This window comes from Aricia agestis, chromosome 3 (assembly GCF_905147365.1).
Source record: "Aricia agestis chromosome 3, ilAriAges1.1, whole genome shotgun sequence".
Classification (NCBI taxonomy): Eukaryota; Metazoa; Arthropoda; class Insecta; order Lepidoptera; family Lycaenidae; genus Aricia; species Aricia agestis.
This window is the reverse complement of record NC_056408.1, coordinates 8,471,587-8,493,061: the sequence shown is the minus strand read 5'-3', so window position 1 is coordinate 8,493,061 and position 21,475 is coordinate 8,471,587. Positions and strand designations below refer to the sequence as shown.

The following is a 21,475-nucleotide window of genomic DNA, read 5'->3' as shown; positions in this document are numbered from 1 at the left end:
GCCTTTCTTTGGCAACTGCTTAGAGAATTATTATTACTTTATTAACAACAGAAGTATGAATCGATTAAGACAAATATTTCAATGCCAAATAACTATTATAGATACATATTATTTGTAATAGTTTTTTTTGGCAATGAATAGATTTTTGGCTGGCTTTAGATATTTACCCAGATGATACAATGAACCAAATTGAGAAGTAGAATTTATTATTATTTTTATTACATCAATATAATATATTATGTACGTCTACACGATACCAATTATGTCGTGTGAGAGTATGAAAATGAGGCAAAATATAAATCAACTGAAGCGATCAAAACAAAATAAACGTGCGCCGCTTCTGCAACATTTGATGGTCTGTAGGTATTCGGGCCGATGTAGGCAGTAACGTATTACGGCATATCAGGTCTCGCCGGCGCCCTACGCAGGTTGAGGCTCTCGATACTCCCGGTTTCCAAGGTACAGGATTTTCAGTTGTTTCTGCGACATCTCTGGTAAGTGGAATATTGTTCAAAGAGCACAAACACGCTTCCTAGATATAGTTCGATGTCCAATATTTCAAAATGAATATCATGGTATCACGCACCCATTTATAGCTTGTAAAAAAGTATACCACGTAGAAAGTAGAAAAAACGTATGAAATCAAATAAAAATTGTATCAGGGCGATAATATTAAAAATGCACAAACGTTTTCTGTGGAAATACGTGGCGAAAAAATCACCATTCGACCGTGATTACGTTTTGATAATTTAGTTAAGCGTCTACTCTTTCGTGTCACACTGAATATGTAGATTACCTTCAGTATATAGACTATATTGTATTTCACAACAATTAAGTGGCTATTACCTAACATATCGACCGGCATTTCCAGTCCGTGAATGCGTGAATGTGCCGCTTTTTTCCGAATCCGTTGGATGACTAACACCGGTCTGGAAAGTTCTTATCAAGCAATCATTAAAATAAAATTAGGGTTGCTAAAACTGCAAGTTCTATATTATATCAAGTTGAACATTCAAATTAGGGTTGTAATAACTACAAGTTGTTAAAATAGCTCTCGTATTAAGTAAACGATTTCAGTGAACAAAAAAATTACGTACGATGAATTAGGCTGGTATTTGGTATTTTACTTATGATATTCATAATAAGTACATACTACATACTCAGTACATAGAGACACTAGAAGTAAAGCAGATATTTCTAAAGTATTTTCTTCGGAAAATATCAAAAGAAATAATCATATCAATAAGTAGTATAATCTTTATCATAAACCTTTGTTTCCGTTATCTATGGAAAATCCTTTGGACTTATACTTTCGATTCCTTGACATTCGTGTTATAAATACATATTATGTTACACACAAAAAAATACGAACTGGGAGAGGGTTATCTACCATATTAATTAGTAGCTAACAAATAATCTACTATGTTTTTTGTTTATTTACAAAACTTTCACATTTTTTGTGATCTTGTAGCATCTAACATTGTGTTGTGAAGGGCAAGGGCTCTTCATAGTTATAAGTCAACTATGAGTGCCTTAAAAATGTTGATTCTTGGGAATTTCAAAATCAAATTCATTCAGACGAACGCACAGACAGATATATCATAATATAACGATTCTATTTCTTCTTCTTGAAGTAGGTACGGAACCCTAAAAGCGTTACTAAATGTACGGTCTAGTAACTAGGTACTAGGTATAGAATTGCCGTTCCATTTTAGATGATACTCAGATTAATCTTGAAGATCTCTCAAAACCATCCCTTTCAATTAAAAGTTACGACTGAAACCGCCAAACTTTATCCCTATCAATCACTAATTTAAATTACTCACTTTGAGTGATAAGATAATCCATATGATAATAAAAGTTAATAATATTTTTTTCAAATATTAAATAACAATTACATATTGTGTTACGTAGACAGATATCGCCAATCAGTCTATACTGGTAAGCAACGAACTAATTCCGTAACTGGAGACTAGATAGCGCGGGAACCGTACATTTTCCCGGGATAAAAAGTATTGTACATCCTTGCTCAGGAATCAAAGTATCTCTATACCAAGTTTCAGCAAAATCGGTACAATGTTTGGGCGTGAAGGGGTAACAGACAGACAGATTCACTTTCGCATTTATAATATTAAGAATAGAAGTATGAATTTGTTTCTACTTTGAACCTTATACTTTATACGAAATTATCTTGAATATAATATTAATATAGTATAATTTTGTTTACTCGGCAAATTTCATTTTATTCAGTTTTTAGGGAATTGTGGAAAAAAAATGTTGAGTATTCTTTTCTTTTATCAATAGCCTATTCGCTTACTTATAATTCTTACAAGATTCTTCGTACATCTATTTAGGAGCAATGTTAGTAAATAGACTTGACTAATCCAGAAATCTAAATTTACATGATGGGCTCATTACGCTATGAAATGACAATTATTTATAAACACGTTTTATTCATGTGCACCTACTCAGATTGCATAAAATATTACTGCAAACATGTGTTGTTTGTATGTAATATCGAGAATTTATATATTAACGAGCTGTACCCGACATATCTTGTTCTGTTTTAACTATGAACTGCAAAAAAATGTGATGAACGATCTCTCTCGTCAAAATTGGCCTGTGCTAGTGGTGCCAGAAATAAGCCAAGACAAACAGACAGACGAATTTAAGTAAAGTACATAGAGAAACTGAAAATTTGTAAAGTAGAGATAACATTGTAGTAAAATGTAGTATTATTTAAATACTAGATGTTGCCCGCAACTTCGTCCGCGTGAATTTGTAATTATAATAGAAATTTTGTCATACTCCAAGGATGCACAATTAAACTAACAAAAAAAGCATTAATTTTAAAATAATATATTGTATCATAATAATAATAAAAAAGTCATAATACACAATAGTATGAAAACGGGCACACTGTAAGTTTGCCCTACAATAATGCAATAATGCAATTAAAGTGCTCGTCAGAAGTAAAACTTTTTAGGAAAATTAGTTTGGCATGGCCTACTAAACTATTTTCATGTACCTGAGCCCCTAGCCAATAGTTTTCTTTATCGTTTTATTTAGAATCGCCGTTCAAAATATATAGAATTGACATGGCATGAGTCGAATGTGGATTTCATATTATTATCAACGCTTATGTCAATTCTATACATTTTAGTCGGTGGTTCTATAAAGAAGCGATAAAGAAAAAGTGTTGGCTAAGCCCTCGTAATTCATACTCGTAACAACACTGATATCTTATCACGTATATTGATTTAATAATTAAGGAAACGATGTTATCTCATTGTTTTATTAAATAATACGTCATGTACTAAATAACGAAGCAGGGCTTACTTAATAAAAAAAACTCTAGTTATCTTTGCCCAAGTTGATTTGTTTTCTTCTTTCATTTTCATGTGATGCTGAATTATTGTCTTTTCATCGAACATTTTGAAATATCAGAAATGTGTCGCTTGCTAAAATTAAAGAGCTCTTGAATAAAAGAGACAAAGGAAGGCCATGAACATTAGTCAAAGTTAGAAAGTCCATTCTTTGTGAGTCAGTATCGTGAGACATGACTCATGAGTCACTGTGACACTGGATACTCAGGCCATTTATTACGTAGATATGACAAATCCTCAAGTATATTTACGTCAGTCACGTATATAATATACTTTATTTGTTTACATTACATTTTTTCCAGCGGTTCCGCCTTTGTAACCTTCGCTCTATTTTTTAAAATTCCTTTTTGGATTTTAACAGTAATTATTAGAATCCAGGGGTGGTAATGATTAATAAATTCAAGTCCTTACAATTTTTATTACAGTACTGTAATAGAACAACAAATGCATTGAAACATTATTATATCTAGCTCAATAATAATTCATTGATAATTTCATAATACCCTACAATACCTTGACATGAAATATTAAAGTTAGAAATCTAGACTACGCGAACTTGTTGGGATTCATAATATAGGGCTGAATCCGTAGTGTCACATCAAATGTTCGCAGCAAAATGAAGGAGCTAGGTCTCTATTTTTCTAGGAAAATGAAGAATGTTCTATTGTACCTAATGCCAGGGACATGTCACTTATTATACTGTATAAAGGACTATCAGGATCTGATGGCAAATTTTGACGGCAGATTTTCAAAAAATATCCTTAATCCTTAGATTAAATTTTATATTTTCATGTTTCACACACATAATAAGCCGCTATAAGAAAAAAAAGGATCAAAATGTTTTATTCCAATTAACCCGGTATTGCTAGAGTCAATTTAATTCAATGAGTTTCTAAAATACTAGAGTAGCAATGTGTTACAAAAGATTTACAGAAATGCGTAACCACTTTTTTGTTCAAAAGACAATGTCAAGTCATATATTCGTTATGTCATTATGTATGTGAGATATGCCTGCAGGCATCTTCGAAGTGGCCACGCGTTGCTACCGTAAACTTCCAATCTAGTTACGTTAGTAACATAGAATATCATTGATTTAATTACTCACTTTTTGTCATCAGATTCTGGTAGACCTATAGCTATTTATACAATTAGGCGGTAGCGATACTTTTATATAACTTTTATGCATATCAATACAGGCTTCCCCTTAATTATTACAATTTACAATATAAATAATATTATGACATGATGAATATACTTTGTATAAAATGGATTTTAGAACCAACGTGGCTTCCTATCCTAGGTACCTATATGCTATTTTAAAATACTTATAAGGCAATAAGTTTATGGCAAAATATTTAAAAATGTAAATTATCTTATCTTAGTCTGCCACTAAACTTTATCATTCTCTGGTTAACAACAAATATACTCAGTTAAATGATATAACATGACATTTATCTTTTCACTAAATATCGTCTTATTTCCTTAATGTTCTTTGGGAAATCCAAAAATGAAGTGTTGTTAAACTATATTATCTGTCTTACCAAATTTCATAGTTATATTTAATAAAGAAAGTTAATTATCACCACAAGTCTTTACTTATAACATTCCTTAAGACAATGTTAATAGGTACCACTTATACAACTCTCATACTCATTACTCAATTAGTATAATTATCTGCCGTTCACAATCAATTATACAACAAAAGCTTTAACCGTTAAACTCTTAACACCTTATCAACACCATAACATTAAAATCTAATTAATACTGGTGGTATTTGGTATTCACATTTCAACAGCCACTCGCTTTTCCAGAGCTAATCTACATTTGCAATTCACAAACGTAAAAAATTCGGACGGCTCAACTCCAAATTTCAAGATGGCTTACGTACCATGACAATATTCCATTTTCAAACTGCATCACCGAGCTACCCGATTCTTTGAAGGAATACGTTGTCAGATTTTCGTTCTATCTGTGGTGGTGGTGTTGCGGGGATGACGTGGTTCGGTTTCAGTAGGTAGGGGTTGTTGACGGAGGAACTACCTTCTGACCCCTTCTGACTGGTGTTTGAAGGCGTAATGTTCAGGAGAGGCAGCTGGTTTTTCCCACAGACGTGCGTTTCCTTTGGATGCATATTGCCTGAAAGAGACATATATAAATGTTACTAAAGGCGTGCAAATAAATATAATTGAAATACTATTTAACTTTAGAGTTTAAATTATCTCTTTCAACAAAATAATAATTATAATGATTGGAATTACTTCCATTAATTTCTTAATTATTAAGTATAAGGTATAATAGTAAAAACAATTAAAGAGTGGAAAAAGAAAAAGTGATTGAAATTAGAGATTACTACTATTAATTTCAGTTTCTCATTTATAAAACTATATTTTTATAAACTCAAATATTATTAATAAATATTTCAGTTTATTTAACAACAAAATTAATTTTACAATTTTTTTTCTAAGTTATTAATAAGCCACGCCTAAAACAAATTAATATACGAATCACAAACACTTACTTCGATCCAAATTGATATTATAATCCAAATTGATATTATTCAACTTCGAACTAATAACTTCGACACTGTTCACAAACATTTGACCGTACTGGCTCAGCGGAGGTGCGACAAGAAATGCGCGTACATTTGCAGCCGCGTTGTTTTATATCTGACTCGCATTTGGCAAGCGGGATCTATGACGTCAGTCCATCTGACGCCAGGAGGGACTGACGCTAGCACAATTACAGCACTTAGCTCCAGTTTCTTGAAGGTGAATTATTGGAACTAGACGGAGTCGCGATAACAAAACAATAAACGCGAGAGAAATAATTTTGTAGAGACTTTGACGCCAATTTATTAGAGCTTCGGTATTTTTAAATGGGGATGGTCGAAATAACATTTTTGATTAGTTTGTTTTTCAATGTTTTATTACATTTGGGTAGCTTTAAAAGCTGCTTCAAGTATTTTTAAATTTTAAAACAAAAAGTAGAGTTATTCAAAGTGTTATAGATCAATATACAAAACCTAGGCTTATTTATATCATATGCATTGGTACTGGACACTGGTTATGCATTTATTTATTGGTTCAAACAGTCAATTGATGTATGGAAGGTTACGTTGAAGGCCCCGAGACATTTTAATTCCCTGAAAGTCATCCTCCGAAACACGTGACGATTGCATGTTCGTTTTTCCTGCAATTTTTTATTGTCTAATGAAGTAATGTGGTACAATCATCAGGCATAGTCATAGTCAGGTTTGACGACGTAGATCAAGTTGGTAGGTTTTCCTCGACATGCGGATATAAAGATAACAATTTTATAATCCAATTCTACGCCTAGATTAATATCGTTTCCGTTGTTAGTCAGCACAGTGTAGTATTTTATGCACTCATAAAATAATCATATACTTGGACTTCTCGTGAATCATTCAGCTGTCTAGTTTTTTAAGTATCATCAATCATATGAATATCATATATAGGCACTTCAATATGTTGAGTCTGCACAACACTATTCCGTCGGGTTTCCCTTCACTTCTATCACACGAGATAAAAGTCACGTAAAAATTAAAATGCGTCACGTCATGCGTCAATGTTTTTTAAACATCACAATCGAATTAATTCTTTAAGAGTTTTATCAATTTGTGCTTAAGCGACGTTCACGTAATCATGCCACTATCAGGTGTTTACTGCAAACGTACACGTAGATTGGTAGTACGCCGAGCACAAGGAGTAATCCGTAGTGGATCACGTGACTAAACTCTTTATTGTTTTATAGTTTCGAGGAGATATCGCGATTAGGCGACGCCGTCTGCCGATTATGACATAAAGATATCGGAACTTTTCCAGTAAAATGGAGCAAAATATGCAAAGTAACAACGTAAACAGGGTAAGCCAAGAGGCACAGAGTACTACGCACAGTATCACACCGAGCAATTAATACTAAGATATTTGTGGCAGACGTAAATTATTTATATCGGGGGGCAACGACTCGTTGACACAGAAGTCTCTCGTAATTCCTCTTATCCGTGAAAAAAGCACGAACGTTAAATTAAGTTCCAGTTCAAAACACTTTATAATATACATCAAATCAAACCACTGGCAATCATATTTAATCTTGGACCAACCTTTCAATAGCTTAATTGTCTAATTAATTCACTTGTTTACTAGGCGGGGCAGTCGTTCTCTATTTTTGTCCCTTTTGTAGAGTGATGCCATTACCTATTTAATAATTTTGTCGCACCAATAAAATGATTGGCACAGTGTTTACTTTTTATTTACAATTTGACACATTTTAAAAGTTTCTAATTTTATAATGTGGGTTACTCTGACGTCAAACGCAGGTTTCGGCAGTCATTAGCACCAATATGGATATTGTGATGAATGTAGGTTTATTTAAATTTATCAATGATTAAATTTTAAAATATAACTCAGAATGTTTTTTTTATTTTTTATTTATGAAATAAGGGGGCAAACGAGCAAACGGGTCACCTGATGGAAAGCAACTTCCGTCGCCCATGGACACTCGCAGCATCAGTAGAGCTACAAGTGCGTTGCCGGCCTTTCAAGAGGGAATAGGGTAATAGGGGAGGGTAGGAAAGGGAATAGGGGATAGTAGGGAAGGGAATAGGGTAGGGGATTGGGCCTCCGGTAAACTCACTCACTCGGCGAAACACAGCGCAAGCGCTGTTTCACGCCGGTTATCTGTGAGAACGTGGTATTTCTCCGGTCGAGCCGGCCCATTCGTGCCGAAGCATGGCTCTCCCACGAGTTATCCCATGTTATTAAATAGTAATTTATATTCAATATTTATCTTAAAAAATTACAATATTGTTTCAATAATATGATATATGCACTTTAAACTGATAAAATTTTCTGACATTAGGAATCATATTTCACTTGATTTGCCATCAATAAAACGAACTAAACCTATATTGAACATCGTGATAAAATATCGAGCATTATACGTTTAGATATTAAAACAGACAGGCATCGTGAAACATAGTCACGCGATACCCTAAAGGCCCTAAACTTTAACGTATGGTAAAAGCAGTAAAGCTCGTCGATCGATTTACTGTCTCATATGAACATCACACAAAGTTTATAAAGAAACTTAAATCAATATCGATTTCTTGCTAGCATTAAAAAAACGGTTATATATTATATGAATTACAAATACACTTTATAAATTGAATTAATTTTAGTAGTTGAAATACAAATGTTTTACGGTAGTAAATATTTTATTTCCTTTAAAAGGCACCCGTGGAGTCGCGGCCTAACAGTGGATTTAATAACGGTGACCCTGCAGCTTACAATCAGCAAGTTCGCCCGCAGCTTATAAGAACAGATTCTAGGTCGTCGCTATCATCACAACCACAACAGCAAAGACCGGGTCTACCGCCACAACAGAGGCCGCAGTTCCAACCCGGCGGTCCAGTTAACAACCCACCGTTTGGTCCGCGTTCTGCACCACCAGGACCCCCAAACCAACGAGCGCCTGTACCAGGTGGCGTTCCAGGTTCGCCTCAACTACGTCCTCAATCTCCACTATATCGTCCTGGTACTCCACTCAATCAAACCCCGCAGAGTCCAAGGCCGATAAACCCAGGCGTTGGAGCGCCGCAAAGGGCGCCCGTTCCAAACAATCTTCAGTTTGGTCCGAGACAGCCACCGCAGCTGGGCAACCCTACCACACCTGAGGGTGCAAAACCTCAAGGCAATTTTCAATTTAACGGAAATCAGCGTCCAGTCTCTAGTCCAGCAAACGTACAAATTACGAAGCAACCTTCTCAGACCTCACTAAAAAGTTCTGATTCTGTTACTTCATCTCCGTATAAGCCAGTCAACCTGGATAACCAAAACGTGTCAAATGATAATGAGAAGAACAATAAAATGGATGATATCACTGAAATGTCCGGGCCGGTCAAAGGTAGGAGCTACAGTATTGCAGCCGCACCTGGTATGCCGAGCCCCTTTAAAATGGAAGATGATAGACGCAAATCTATAAGTTCTCTCAGTGGTAGATATGATGATTTGAGTGGCCGCAGTTCTGGTCTAGATTTGATTCAAGAAGTAAAAAATAGCAGTGATAACATTCGTAGCTCAAAAGAGAGCATTAAATCAGAAGTATCTAATGAAGCCAATCGAGAGAATACAGACCGTCCAGAATCTCGAATGTCTGGCTCTAAAATGACAGAATCTTTTATGGGATCTCTATCAAACTTATCAAAAAAGAAAGTTGACGACGATGATGATGTTGTTCTTCAAAACAACTCACTGTCTGTAAAACAAGAGGAATCTCAAAATAAAACCGACCTTTCAGACCGTTCTCCATCATTAACTCGAAGTGATGAATCTCCTGAACCAAAAAATGTTTCGCAAAGCTCTGTTATATCAAACAAACCCCAAACTCCTACACCAGAACCACAACGGCCAAAAACACCTAAAACTAATAATTTAAAGGATGAATTACATTCAAGCGAAATAAAAAGAGTGGAAACACCAACAAAGCCCAGTCCGAAATCCCCAATGCCAGAGAAAAAAATACCAACAATGACGTCACCATTACCTCCATCTAATATGAATATTCCAACTGATATAAAAACAGCTACAACTCCTAATGATTCCAAAAAATCGACACCACGGAAAATTAATTCTGCACCAAAACCACGGCCTAAAGGTATATTTGCATATAATCTTAAATACTTGCATTATTATTTATTAGTTGAAACATTTTTGAGATGAACCAATTACATTACTGTAGTATTATTATTATTGTTTATTGTAATAATAAAAGAAAAACCTGTTGATGTACCCCGATTTCATAAAAAAAATATTTTCCAGATGGTGACAACGATAGCGGCGTTGATGAGTCTACTCAGGGCAATGTAAGTAAAAAATAATAAGTAAGTACGTGTTAATTGAAAACAAATAAAGAATTTACTTAATCACAAAAAAAAAACTACCATGTGTTACAGGACTTAAACGGCTCACCAAGCTCACCAACTAAAAGATTACCCAGTAAACTACCAACAAAAGAGAAAGAAAAATCAAGCAGTAGTCTAAAACAAAGTTTATCACGATCGTCAAGCAAAAGTGCTACGGCAAAAACACCAGAAAATCCTCTTCCAAATGAGAAAAAGAGTGAGGCCTTCTTATTTATGTATTATTTATATTTGATAAGCGAAGGAATTTAGTTTTCATTGCGAATTGAATCTTTTTTTTATTATTAGACACTAAGTAAGTAACAAAATGTATTTTTTCAGAAGTTCCAATGAATAAAATTCAAGTAGGTGGAGCACCATCACCAAACATCAAGGCAGTTAAATCAAAGATCGGCTCGCTAGACAATACAACATACAAACCTGGCGGTGGAAAAGTCAAAATAGAAAACAGGAAACTCGATTTCAACAAAGTAACACCGAAAATTGCCGCCAAAAATGAAGCTTACATACCTAGCGGTGGAACCAAGAAGGTAATAATATTTTAGTCATGATGTTACAGGTTTACAATATACTGTTTCAACACAAAGGTATCGTTTAACATCATCATCGTATGTAATACAAGGTACCAATGTTCAGCCTTGTCTTGATAAATTTTCCAAAATTTAAAATTATAACAGTATAATGTAGTCCACATGTTTTAAAAAGTTGCGATAATTTCCAGATCACAACAACAAAATTGGAATGGAATGCAAAGTCTAAGATTGGATCCTTACAAAACACTTCATACAAGCCAGGTGGCGGAGATAAGAAGATCGAAACAGTGAAACTAGATTTCAAAGAAAAAGCGAAACCAAAGGTGGCTTCTACAGTTAATATTACTCACAAACCAGGAGGTGGCGACGTAAAGGTAAAGGTGCTTATATAATAATGTTTATCGGAAAATAATTGTTATCAATATAAAAAAAATGTGATAGTACAAGAGAAGAAAGGTCCCGTGAGTACTAAATTACATTTCTCTGAGCACACACGTAAATTACTTCAAAGTAATCAATAATCATGTTCAGTATTAGTAGATAGGAGCAGACATCACAATGCTAAACACTGTAATACTCAGGTAGTTAATTAAGGAGTAAGGTCACTAGTTAGACAAATAGATACCAAATTCAAAATCTACATTGTATATAAACCAATTTGATTTTCCGTAGAACATTGCTAACACTGGAACAAGAGCTGTGAGTAGAACAAAAAGTATCATTGTTGTTGCTTTCAAGCCTTATTGTAACCACTTTATTGTATGCACTTGTTAAGGAACAGAAAATATCTCTACTGAGTTTGTCTGATATGGTTCAGACACGGTATAGATTAAAGGTTGCGTAATTTTTAGTTTATTAAGTGGCCACTACCAAGATGGAGAGCATCAAATAGACCGTCTCAGTTCTATTTATTACGTAGGCGACGCAGGAAGGTCAGTTTTTACAGTGTCTTCAAGGCTAAAATGCCTTAGATGCCTGCGAATGAAGAGCTGTTTATTGGAATGAATGCCAGACATTCTTAGTTCACATAGCTTTGAGAAATGGGATTGTTTCACCTTGACTTTTTATTGGATCCTGCCAAAAATGTATTCTTAATACAGTGTCGTTTATTTGTTACGCAAATTATTTTGAGATTGCCAAAATATATATTGCTTATTATTATACTTTTCGGAGATAAGTTTCATTACGCACGAAATATAAACTTAACACTACACAAGAAATAAAAAAATATTTGCCTACGGAACATCGTCACTATGCGATATAAATGCCTACTCGTGTATATTTAATTTAATATTTTATATATGTTACATGGTATGAGCACATTAGTTCACACAATATCACATTATATGTATTGTGTACGTGGTTTGTGCAAAAATTCACTCGACAACTATTATACTCAATTTATGAATATTGTATGTGCAAACTGCACAAGCATAATATTATATTATTTTATTTAGTTTACTACAAGAGTTTTGCAATTTTCAAACTAAATAATGGCTTTTATGAACCAACTTTTTTAAATCATCGTGTTATATAATAAAAGACATAATGTTATCATGGTCTCATAAATTATATTTTATTGTCCTTTTAAAATTGCATAACTCTAAACAACATTTTTATGCTGCTTTATAATATATCTTGCACACTCACTTTTCAAACAGATTGAAAACCAAAAACTGGAATTCAAAGCCCAAAGTAAAGTCGGTTCCCTGGATAACGTGAAACACAAACCCGGTGGAGGAGAAGTGAAAATATTTGACGACAAAGAATATTTGAAGCAAGTCAGTGGACAGTCGCCTCTCCCCAGTAGTCACGATCACTCGCGACAAGAGGTGAGGGCTGCGTCATGCGTGTGGGATCCCTAGTGTTCATTTCTTTCTTTTTGGTGATGGCTTCATTTATTTCATCGTTTGTTTTGTTTCTCATCGTTTTGTTTATCATCGTAATTTTCTTTTTCCTAATTTGCTATGTCACAATTTTTATAATTTTTGTTTCAGCCTGAGTATTTGTATTCATTTTACTGAAGTGAGGTACATTCATTGTAGTCGGGTGGATTTGGTTTTTCACTAACGGAGATTTGAGTTTGTTTTTGCTAACCCTATTTTGTTTTATCGCGGTTATTCAATTTCTTTTATATGTTATTCTATTTATTTTTGTTGTTAACATATTACTTCTATCATTTATTCTATTTCTAACGTCTTGACTCGTGATTTTTCAGAGCCCGGTGCCGCAGTCTACGCAGGCGCCTAAATCTGACGAGAATCTGAACCAAGCGTCGTGTTAAAGCACAGATGGATCACACATCTTTTTTAATGTTTATATACCTTACTAACTGTCCAATTTTTACAATGTTTTTGTTAAAAGTGGTCTTACTTCCATTATAACTAATAACTACTCCACGAATGTGTCCAATACTAAACATATTTTTTATTTACCTAACTGCACTTAATTTAACATTTTTCAAAATTTATCTTCTTTACTGACATTTATAATCATTCATCAGTGCCAATATTTATCTTTAGCATATATTCACTTATTATAATTTTTGTATTTTTTTGTAATTTGCTCGTGAACTTCAAATCTCAGGAAGAGGATAGACTATAGAATTAGCTTTTAGAAACTAATTCTAAGTCCGTATATTATATTATTATTTAAGGTTACCAACCTATTTAAAATAATTTTTTATATTCATTTGGATCGTTTTCTTACCGTACTCTATTAGTGGAAAAATATTATTATCTAACTTCGTCAGAATACGTGTTAGTGAACAAGGGTAAAATAAATAGATTTACGATATTAAAGAGGACGTGTTATTTGTCAGAATTAACACAACTCATTCCAATTTTCCTTAGACCGATACATGGACGCCGGCAGGGGGGTGCCAGGTGGTGCACTTGCACCCCTTGGGAATCTCGGGATCAACAGGAGTTATTGAAATAATTATTATTTTTAACAAAAAATTAAAACCGACTTCCAAGGTAAAAACAATAATAACATCCTTTTAATATAAACTAAAAAGTATAAAATAATTTTTCCTATCTAATAGTGCCTTTTTCCAAATTCGGCTAAGCCTCAACTATTTCTGTACTCAATCTTAACCCAACCCAACCCAAATGTGTGCCTTACGCTCTGGACTAAAGGTTGAATTTGTTACTTATGTTCAATTTTGTAGTACTTGAAATATTATGTATTTTGAAACAACATTAAGTATATATTTTTTTGTATAAAAATCGCTTTGAAATATACCAAATAAATAAGGACATAAACGTGTTACGTGATGACTGATGATATTTTATGGTGTTGTGTGTATATTGTATCCATATACAACCATGTGAGTTGTGACATTGGTGACCCTGACATGGTAGTGATGATGATGATGATGAATGTAATTTGCATAGTAGCATATGCTTTTAGTTCTTAAAACAACTCCTAAAACCCCAAACCATAAGGAATCCGGAGTTCTCTTAGTATCTTCGGAACCATAGTATACCTTGATGCGTTTTGGTAGCATATGCTTAGGATGCTTCTCATAAAACTAAAATCACCATATGTTTCCATATAAATTTTGAGGAGTTCCCTCGATTACTCATGGATCCTATCATCAGATCACCACTTTTGTGAAAATGGGACCAAATTGGAGTGAAACCTAATATAAGAAAACAAAAATTTTGAAAATCGGTTCACCAAAGGCGGAGTAGTGGTCGAACATACAAAAAAAAAAAAAAAAGTATATAAGTATATATATATTTTTTTGGCCAGGGGTTGATTTTTTGCGAAAAGTTTATCTGAGCTTTCTTACTCCCCTTGGCGCCCCCTATCGATTGGTATATTCAAAAAGGGTGGTTATAAGAGGGTAAAATTTTGACGAAAATATTTTCTAAGTCTATTTCCATAGTGACCTTTCCTTCATTCCAACCCAATATATATATATATATATATATATATATATATATATATATATATATATATATATATATATATATATATATGTATCCACAGCCGAATATATAACCTCCTGGTTTTTTGGAAGTCGGTTAAAAAGCCGTCTGTAACTCTATTACCATGCCGTACAAAGATAGTTATTCTGTTGACGTAAATAGACAGTCACTGTTGTTCGTAAAAAGAAAAGAAAGAATTCTAAAATCTGCACCCCTTGGAAATTATTTCTGCCGGCGCCCATGCAACTTTACCTCATTTATAGCTGCAGAAAGATTGCCAGTATCAAATTTTTGAAATTTTTCTGCAAGTAGGCTGAGGATCCTTGATTTGAATACATTTCACACTGTATTTTCTTTGTTACTGCGGATAAACTGTAGTATTAAATGTTCGTGTTAATATATTGAACAAAATATACATGTAAGTAGTTAGCTTTGTTGTTATTTGTTTGTTGTTTCACCTATTTAGATGTACCAAATGCACATTCAGAGTACGTTTCATTGATGAGGTTTTAATAACATTTTGTGGTCATACTTTTTTTTTAATAGCTACCATGTCCAGCTAACCTTTTACTGGGATTATTTGATTACCTACTAGAGTTTAATACTATTGACTGAGAGCGAGTGTTCAGTAAATTATCAAATTTCATATCATTGCCAGGTTGTTCTCTGTCGTTGATGCAATATAGGCATTCACTATTCCGAACGAGGGTTTCTTTGAGCATGACATTAATATTGTGTGCAGTTTTGATATATTTGATTTTTTTTTGTGTAATAATTAAATGGCAAACATTTATTCCTGTTCCTACTATCTACACTTATACATATTATAAAGCGAAATCATTTTTCAGTTTAATCTCGCTAATCTCACAAAATACTGGGCCAATTTTTATTATGTATAGCACAGATATAGAACAGACCACGGAGAAATAGAGAAAGCCTTTTTTTGCGCGAACTTTACGTTGGTGGAGCCGCGCAGGAACCCTCGTTGGGCATAGACCATAGTGAATGCCCATCGTATCAACGGCAGATAAAACAGAATACCTGGCATTCATATGGAGTTTGCTACTTTACTGTAAGTCTGTCGAACACTCGCTATTAGACTACTATAATAATTGTGGTATCCACTTTATCTTTTGTACTATTGTTTGTTGGGCGTTTTTAAAATGATATAATATTATGTTAGGTACGTAATATTGCCTAAGTCGTCGTTTGCTTCAACTCTATATTGTGTGTTAATGAATATCAAAGAGCTAAGCAATTTTGAAAAATTGACTGAAAACTTTTTGGGCGTAAAAGATTTTGTATGAGTACCTATACCTAATAAGTAACTTTGTAGTTATAACGCTTTAGTATCACCCAATTTTTTGCCTAATAATTTTAAGAATATCTGCATTTCTTTACTTATTTTAGATGATATCGTTTTTAAGATTATAATAACATTTTATTTATTCCAAAAAAGATTCTTATTCGTATTATCTAACAGTTCATACCTGTATTACGAGATTTTGTAGAAAAAATAGGTGATGATTTAATATTTGAAGTTGTATTATTGTAAACCCAAGATATATAATTATTATAAATTAACCTTTAAATTAATGTTAGTTTCATTTTTATCAGTGTTTTAGACTTAGTATCCACATATTATCATCCTAGTTTTAAAATCAATAGCACCTACGCACTGTTGGTGGATTTTATTTCCAGGATTTGGTAAGTAACACTTTTGTCTATTTTGTGTGTAGGTTGAGTACCTAGATTAGTAGATTTTGACAGTTTTAGGCGTACAAACGCACAATAGTTCACCAAGTACATACCTACCTACTCTTGTATAAGTACAGCAACACCGTCTTAGAATGTGTATCTAAAGTTCATATTTTTTAAATTTATCATATTTTAAAATTCGTTTCTCGTTTCTAACATTAATGATTATTATTACCCAGTGTGAAGTCTAGCTATCTGCTATACATAAATTAACACCAATGTGCTAATTGCTAGGGTTTTTGTGTGCGGTAGTAGAGTCATAGAAATAATTACTAATATCTAATATTTGAACAGGATTACATGTCGTTGCACGAGTGGAGCGAAGCGGACATGCCGCTGACGAGAAGCCGCTCGGCCCGTACGTTCCGTTCGCATACGCCGCGCACGCCCCGCGCCCTTTCACCACAAAAGCGGACGGAAGCGCGCACGCCCCGCGCTCTTTCGCCACAGAAGTGGTCCGAAGTGCACACGTCCCGGGCCCTTTCGCCACAGAAGCGGTCAGAAGCGCGCATGGACCGCCGCATGTCCGTCAGGCCCGCCACCGCGCGCGAGCCGAGAAGATCCGCCTGCTCCCGCAGACCTTCACTCACACAGAGACCGGCTTTTACAGTTTATTAGACACGCACGTGAGATAGTTTTGTAATCAGTATGACTATAAAGGAATCAGATCACAAGGTTATCAGATCACACTAAAACGAGAGAAAACGGGTTTCCTCCATGTACTACCGACACAAAACTGAAATGTCTATTCATCTATTGTCTTATTAAATAATTTCAGTTTTGTATTAGGTTTAGGAATTGTTCAGTCGCGACTCCCTAAATATTCAGTCACTGAAAAAATGTGTTAAAAGTTTGGATAAAGTTATTCAATAACCAAAGACCCAAAGTAATTTGCCAATAGCTTAAAATTGAACTCATTTCCAAAACTAAAGTCGTAGCAGTTCAATTCATAAATATTGTGAAGTAGCCTGCAAAAGCTACGAAGCAGAAAATATTATAAATTATCGTGATCAACGGTTAACCTATAATATTAATAATTCCTCAGAAATGCCAACTTATTATCATCTCTGAAGTTTTTCTGATTATTTCACGATCAAAAGCAGCTTAGAATATTGGAATAACTGCTTAAAACACATTTTATCTTTGTGAGTGGAAATGATGAAAACACTCTTGATTTTTCACTGTCTTTTATAAAATTATACTTAGTTACTTATGATATTATGTTTGAGAAGCTTCACGTGCCCAGGGCCCATTTTGTAATTTAATAAGGAACACTTAAACAATGTGTCATTACTCATTAATGATATCAGTAATTTGTAACATGTAGAGTTCTTATCACATCAGCAGATAGGTTTAGTTGGTGTAGTGTAGTGCTAATGGCAAAATGTTTAGTAAACACGCTCTGCAAGTCTCTTCTTACATTTCATTAGCAGTTCGAACTTGGCTGACAACTATTTTTTCATCCAAATCAGATAACCCCAATGTATGACAGAACAAGTCCACTAAATCTTAAATTTCAGAAAATATGTAATACAAAACTAAATGTAAAAGTGATAGCTTTTGATGTCTTTTGACTATTAGTAGTTGTGTCATGTGTTGTTATTTTATCAAAATATATCATTGTCTCACCAACTGATTATTTTATTATTAAAATTCCCAATTAGCTTTAATATTTACTTACAGCAGATGCTTTCAGATATCGGTACAGAATGACTTATAGGAGTACTTATAGGAGTTGGGCGTTTAAAATAATTCATTGAAACAACATTCTATTTAAATTTATTGTTTAATTGTGTACATGGTTATGCATATATTTCTCGATTGTTAATTCATAAAATTATGGCACTTAACACAATAATAATAAACAATACATATACAATGATTGATGAATGTCTAATGAAACTTTCGTAATTAACTTATAAATATTCGGAATTCATTTCTCAGTCGTTCGTTGACGCCCGCCTCGCGGACGTCTATTTTTATTATTTACCGTTATTTTCTTAAAAAAAATAAAATTTGATACAAAAAAAATCAACTCATTTGATCCCAATTATAAATAAACACACGAAACTCCCCCCGAGGACAACCCACCATCGTAACATGAGCGCGCAGGAATTACTATAAAAATTAACATTTCAATATCTTTCAATACAAACTGTCGATAAAAACTTACGACTAACTCTAATATTAATACATGCAACTCCCAAGCGATTCAAGCGTAGAAGCGAACCTCCGTTTCGCAATCAGATTAAGGCATATTCGACCTACACCGCTATAGACTCATGAGTATACATGGAAGCGTCGATTTAACATATGAGGACAATGCGACAAGCTCTCACACTAACTATCATTAATTACATACAAAAGGCCACATCACATCATTCAGTCACAAAGCGAAAAATTGGGGCTCAATACATTGAAATAGTAGAGATGAAGAATTAATATTGTGATTAATATTCAAATTAGTCAATTGCAAAAATCTTAGTAATTAAATCAAAATCAGTAGCTACATTTAAATAACTAAACAGAAAAAGGTTTGGGTACCGAATCAGAAAACAAGACTTTTTAGTAAAAAAAGTTGATTCTACCAATGAAATAATAATTAATAATGATCTACCTTCAAGGTATTGAGTCCCTTCAATAAGTATGAAATGGTTTAACGCAAGAGTGGTTTCCAATGTATATATATTTAACATAGCTAAATTATTCTAGTTATTGTATTATATATTTCCCTATATGTTGACACCACGTAGACGCTGGCAAGAGACAGCACCGCGCGGCAAAGGCGCCCTCTAACGAATGCGATACGCACGACGGACTACGAAAGGAACTGTATCGTGCATTTGTTATGTTTACAATTTTGAATACTTTTTCTAGTTAATATATTTACATCAATTAACAACGATAAACGATTACTAGTACGTCGATTACACGATTACATTAACCCCTATACCCCTGAGCAATATGAGTACCAAAAATATCATCTATCCGTTCCCGGCTCGAAGCGGTGATATGGTTTAATATCACAATATCGTAACTAGCGTAAAGCGATAAAATAGCACATTACAGACAGTGATATTGAATACGATATCTAGGGCTGTTATGAATTTACCAACAAAAAATGTGCGATGTCAACTCGACGATGAGAAAATTTTTAATATCAATGTGGAATCGATGTTGAAAACTTTGGGTCGAGTCGAAGTTGTCGATGCTTCCCCGAGTGCTGGTGCTGAAGGAGTGAGCAGTGGTGAGGCACATGCAGTTAATATTACAGAACAGTTAGGCGCCAACACTTTGAAATGACTAGGAAACCTGAAGGATGGGATAGCTGGTTCAGGCCGTGCTGTTAGTGACGAAAAAGTGTTAAGCTTCCCAGAAGCTTCCCAGTAGACCGGAGCACCACAGCCTGTGAGGACGGCGTATAGGAGAGGAAGCATGCGGTTAATCGTCACAAAGAGTTAAAAGCCTGTAGTGGTCTCAAGTGTCTCAACTATTGCGGTACTGTTTGTGAAAAACAAAAAAGCCGGTATTTATTAGCCCTAGGTCAGAAGATATTGAGACCTCGAACGTTATATACAGACACACACTAAATTCCATTAAGTACAATTATAATACATTTATCGTTATAGACACCGAATTCCAATTTACCTAAACGTCTGGCGCCTTTCGCGGCGGCGATGCTGTCTTTTATATAGGAGTTCACTTAATATAAGAAATTTGTCCTTAGAGTAAACTTTAAATATCATTTTCTATATCACATATGGTTGGGGAATTACTCATCGCGATGTCGCCTCCGCGAACCGACCCGCCCTGAATACTTCCCCAACTTGTGGACTTACAACGATTTATATACAATCCGAGACGTCGTGCCTTAACGTAAGACTAGATTTTACTACGCAATACGATGTGCGATACGATTAGTGATCGATGAACAGGGGTCGCCGCGATACTCAGTCATCAAAATAATAATTAACTTACAGAAAATGTCAAGTAGAGACCTAAAATACGAATAATTTAACGAAGCTATCGTAGAGTAAGTATAAGAAATGTCATTAAAACTTAAAACATCACAGGAATCCCTGATCAAAGACTACGCAACGAATACGATCGTTCCGGGTAACATCAAAATAAATTATTCACAGAGAACTCCAACGGGACAGGACTTTACAAACACAGGGTGGACAGTCTTTGGGCCGCTCCTTATCACACCACACCAGTTTCTACCGACTTTGTACAGTTGCACACGCACACATTTACACATTCAGTCTCACTTAGTGTCTCGCGCTGGATATACGCAGTGGCCTCCAGTACGGGTGCCAGTCGTGCTATCCGTGCCAATATCAGAAATCCTCGAGCAGCACCGCGTCGCGGGGAACGAGGCCCTTCTGATCTCCCCTGCAGCAGAGAAGATGCTGATCGTCTACCTCCAGGATTAGCCGCAATCGCTCGCCCTCGTTAAATGCTAGGTGACCGGAGTCCGAAGGTAGCCGATGCCATAGTGTTCTGACATACCTGAAAATTCAATAAAATATAAAAAAAAAAATAGATTATCACAAGCAATCTAAGTCTTTGAATGTTATCTTATCGTTTGAAAGCCATATCATTTTAAAAGTACATAGTGTTATTGTAAGAAGTAGTAGAAGCAGACACGTAATGTTTAAACGTATGAGCGATTCTCTGTAAGATCGTAATTGGCTGTCTTGACCGATTTTTTCAAAAAGTGTTCGAATAATTATTAAATAATCACTCCTAATGAAACTTTAACCTCAAAACTTTACAGCCCCTTTGTTTTCAGACCCATAACTGTTTAAAGTTTTGTTTTTCTAGAAGCGATAGAAGGTCTGAAAGTACAGTTTCAAAAACTTTATCGTGCGACATCTAAACGCTCGCCGCGCATTAACATTGACCATACGGTAAAGTTTT

General features: G+C 34.5%; 3 protein-coding genes and 1 long non-coding RNA gene across 16 annotated transcripts in view; 2 read left to right on the top strand and 2 right to left on the bottom strand.

Moving 5' to 3' along the window:
- The first annotated feature begins 418 nt into the window (after positions 1-418).
- On the top strand, positions 419-13,657 carry LOC121740517 (microtubule-associated protein tau). Of its 5 annotated transcripts, none has more exons than XM_042133247.1 (10): positions 419-494; positions 7,158-7,268; positions 8,636-10,058; positions 10,223-10,266; positions 10,357-10,522; positions 10,645-10,853; positions 11,045-11,230; positions 12,518-12,688; positions 12,854-12,886; positions 13,075-13,657. In XM_042133247.1, exons 2-9 carry the CDS (start codon positions 7,233-7,235, stop codon positions 12,878-12,880), a joined length of 2,262 nt encoding a protein of 753 aa, XP_041989181.1. In that variant the 5' UTR covers positions 419-494; positions 7,158-7,232; the 3' UTR covers positions 12,881-12,886; positions 13,075-13,657. The 5 variants fall into 5 exon arrangements, with proteins under 5 accessions (XP_041989181.1, XP_041989182.1, XP_041989183.1 ...); XM_042133248.1 differs by having other exon boundaries at positions 12,854-12,881; positions 13,075-13,156; XM_042133249.1 differs by lacking the exons at positions 12,518-12,688; positions 12,854-12,886; positions 13,075-13,657 and adding an exon at positions 11,529-11,985.
- Positions 5,307-6,044, bottom strand: LOC121740518. Its single transcript, XM_042133251.1, has 2 exons — positions 5,905-6,044; positions 5,307-5,522 (listed from the first exon to the last, which is right to left on the bottom strand). Exons 1-2 carry the CDS (start codon positions 5,981-5,983, stop codon positions 5,311-5,313), a joined length of 291 nt encoding a protein of 96 aa, XP_041989185.1. The 5' UTR covers positions 5,984-6,044; the 3' UTR covers positions 5,307-5,310.
- A 2,787-nt stretch (positions 13,658-16,444) lies between the features above and the next one.
- LOC121740520 lies at positions 16,445-18,185 on the top strand. Its single transcript, XR_006037648.1, has 2 exons — positions 16,445-16,501; positions 16,847-18,185. It is a non-coding gene; the product is annotated as an uncharacterized LOC121740520 (long non-coding RNA).
- A 134-nt stretch (positions 18,186-18,319) lies between these two features.
- LOC121740516 overlaps positions 18,320-21,475 on the bottom strand; it is an 89,427-nt gene continuing 86,271 nt past the window's right edge. For all 9 annotated transcript variants that reach the window (XM_042133237.1, XM_042133238.1, XM_042133236.1 and 6 more), the window contains one exon: positions 18,320-21,064. In XM_042133237.1, coding sequence (XP_041989171.1) covers positions 20,893-21,064 — 172 coding nt within the window. In that variant the 3' untranslated portion in view covers positions 18,320-20,892. The remainder of the gene's footprint in view (positions 21,065-21,475) is intronic.

Excerpts from the sequence above, each read along its gene's own strand:
- LOC121740518 (XM_042133251.1), bottom strand. The coding sequence starts at position 5,983 with ATGTTTGTGAACAGTGTCGAAGTTATTAGTTCGAAGTTGAATAATATC. Across the intron at positions 5,523-5,904 it reads TAATATCAATTTGGATCGAA|GCAATATGCATCCAAAGGAA; the intron begins GTAAGTGTTTGT and ends TGTCTCTTTCAG.
- LOC121740517 (XM_042133246.1), top strand. The coding sequence starts at position 7,233 with ATGGAGCAAAATATGCAAAGTAACAACGTAAACAGG. Across the intron at positions 10,854-11,044 it reads CTAGCGGTGGAACCAAGAAG|ATCACAACAACAAAATTGGA; the intron begins GTAATAATATTT and ends GATAATTTCCAG. Across the intron at positions 11,231-12,517 it reads CAGGAGGTGGCGACGTAAAG|ATTGAAAACCAAAAACTGGA; the intron begins GTAAAGGTGCTT and ends CTTTTCAAACAG.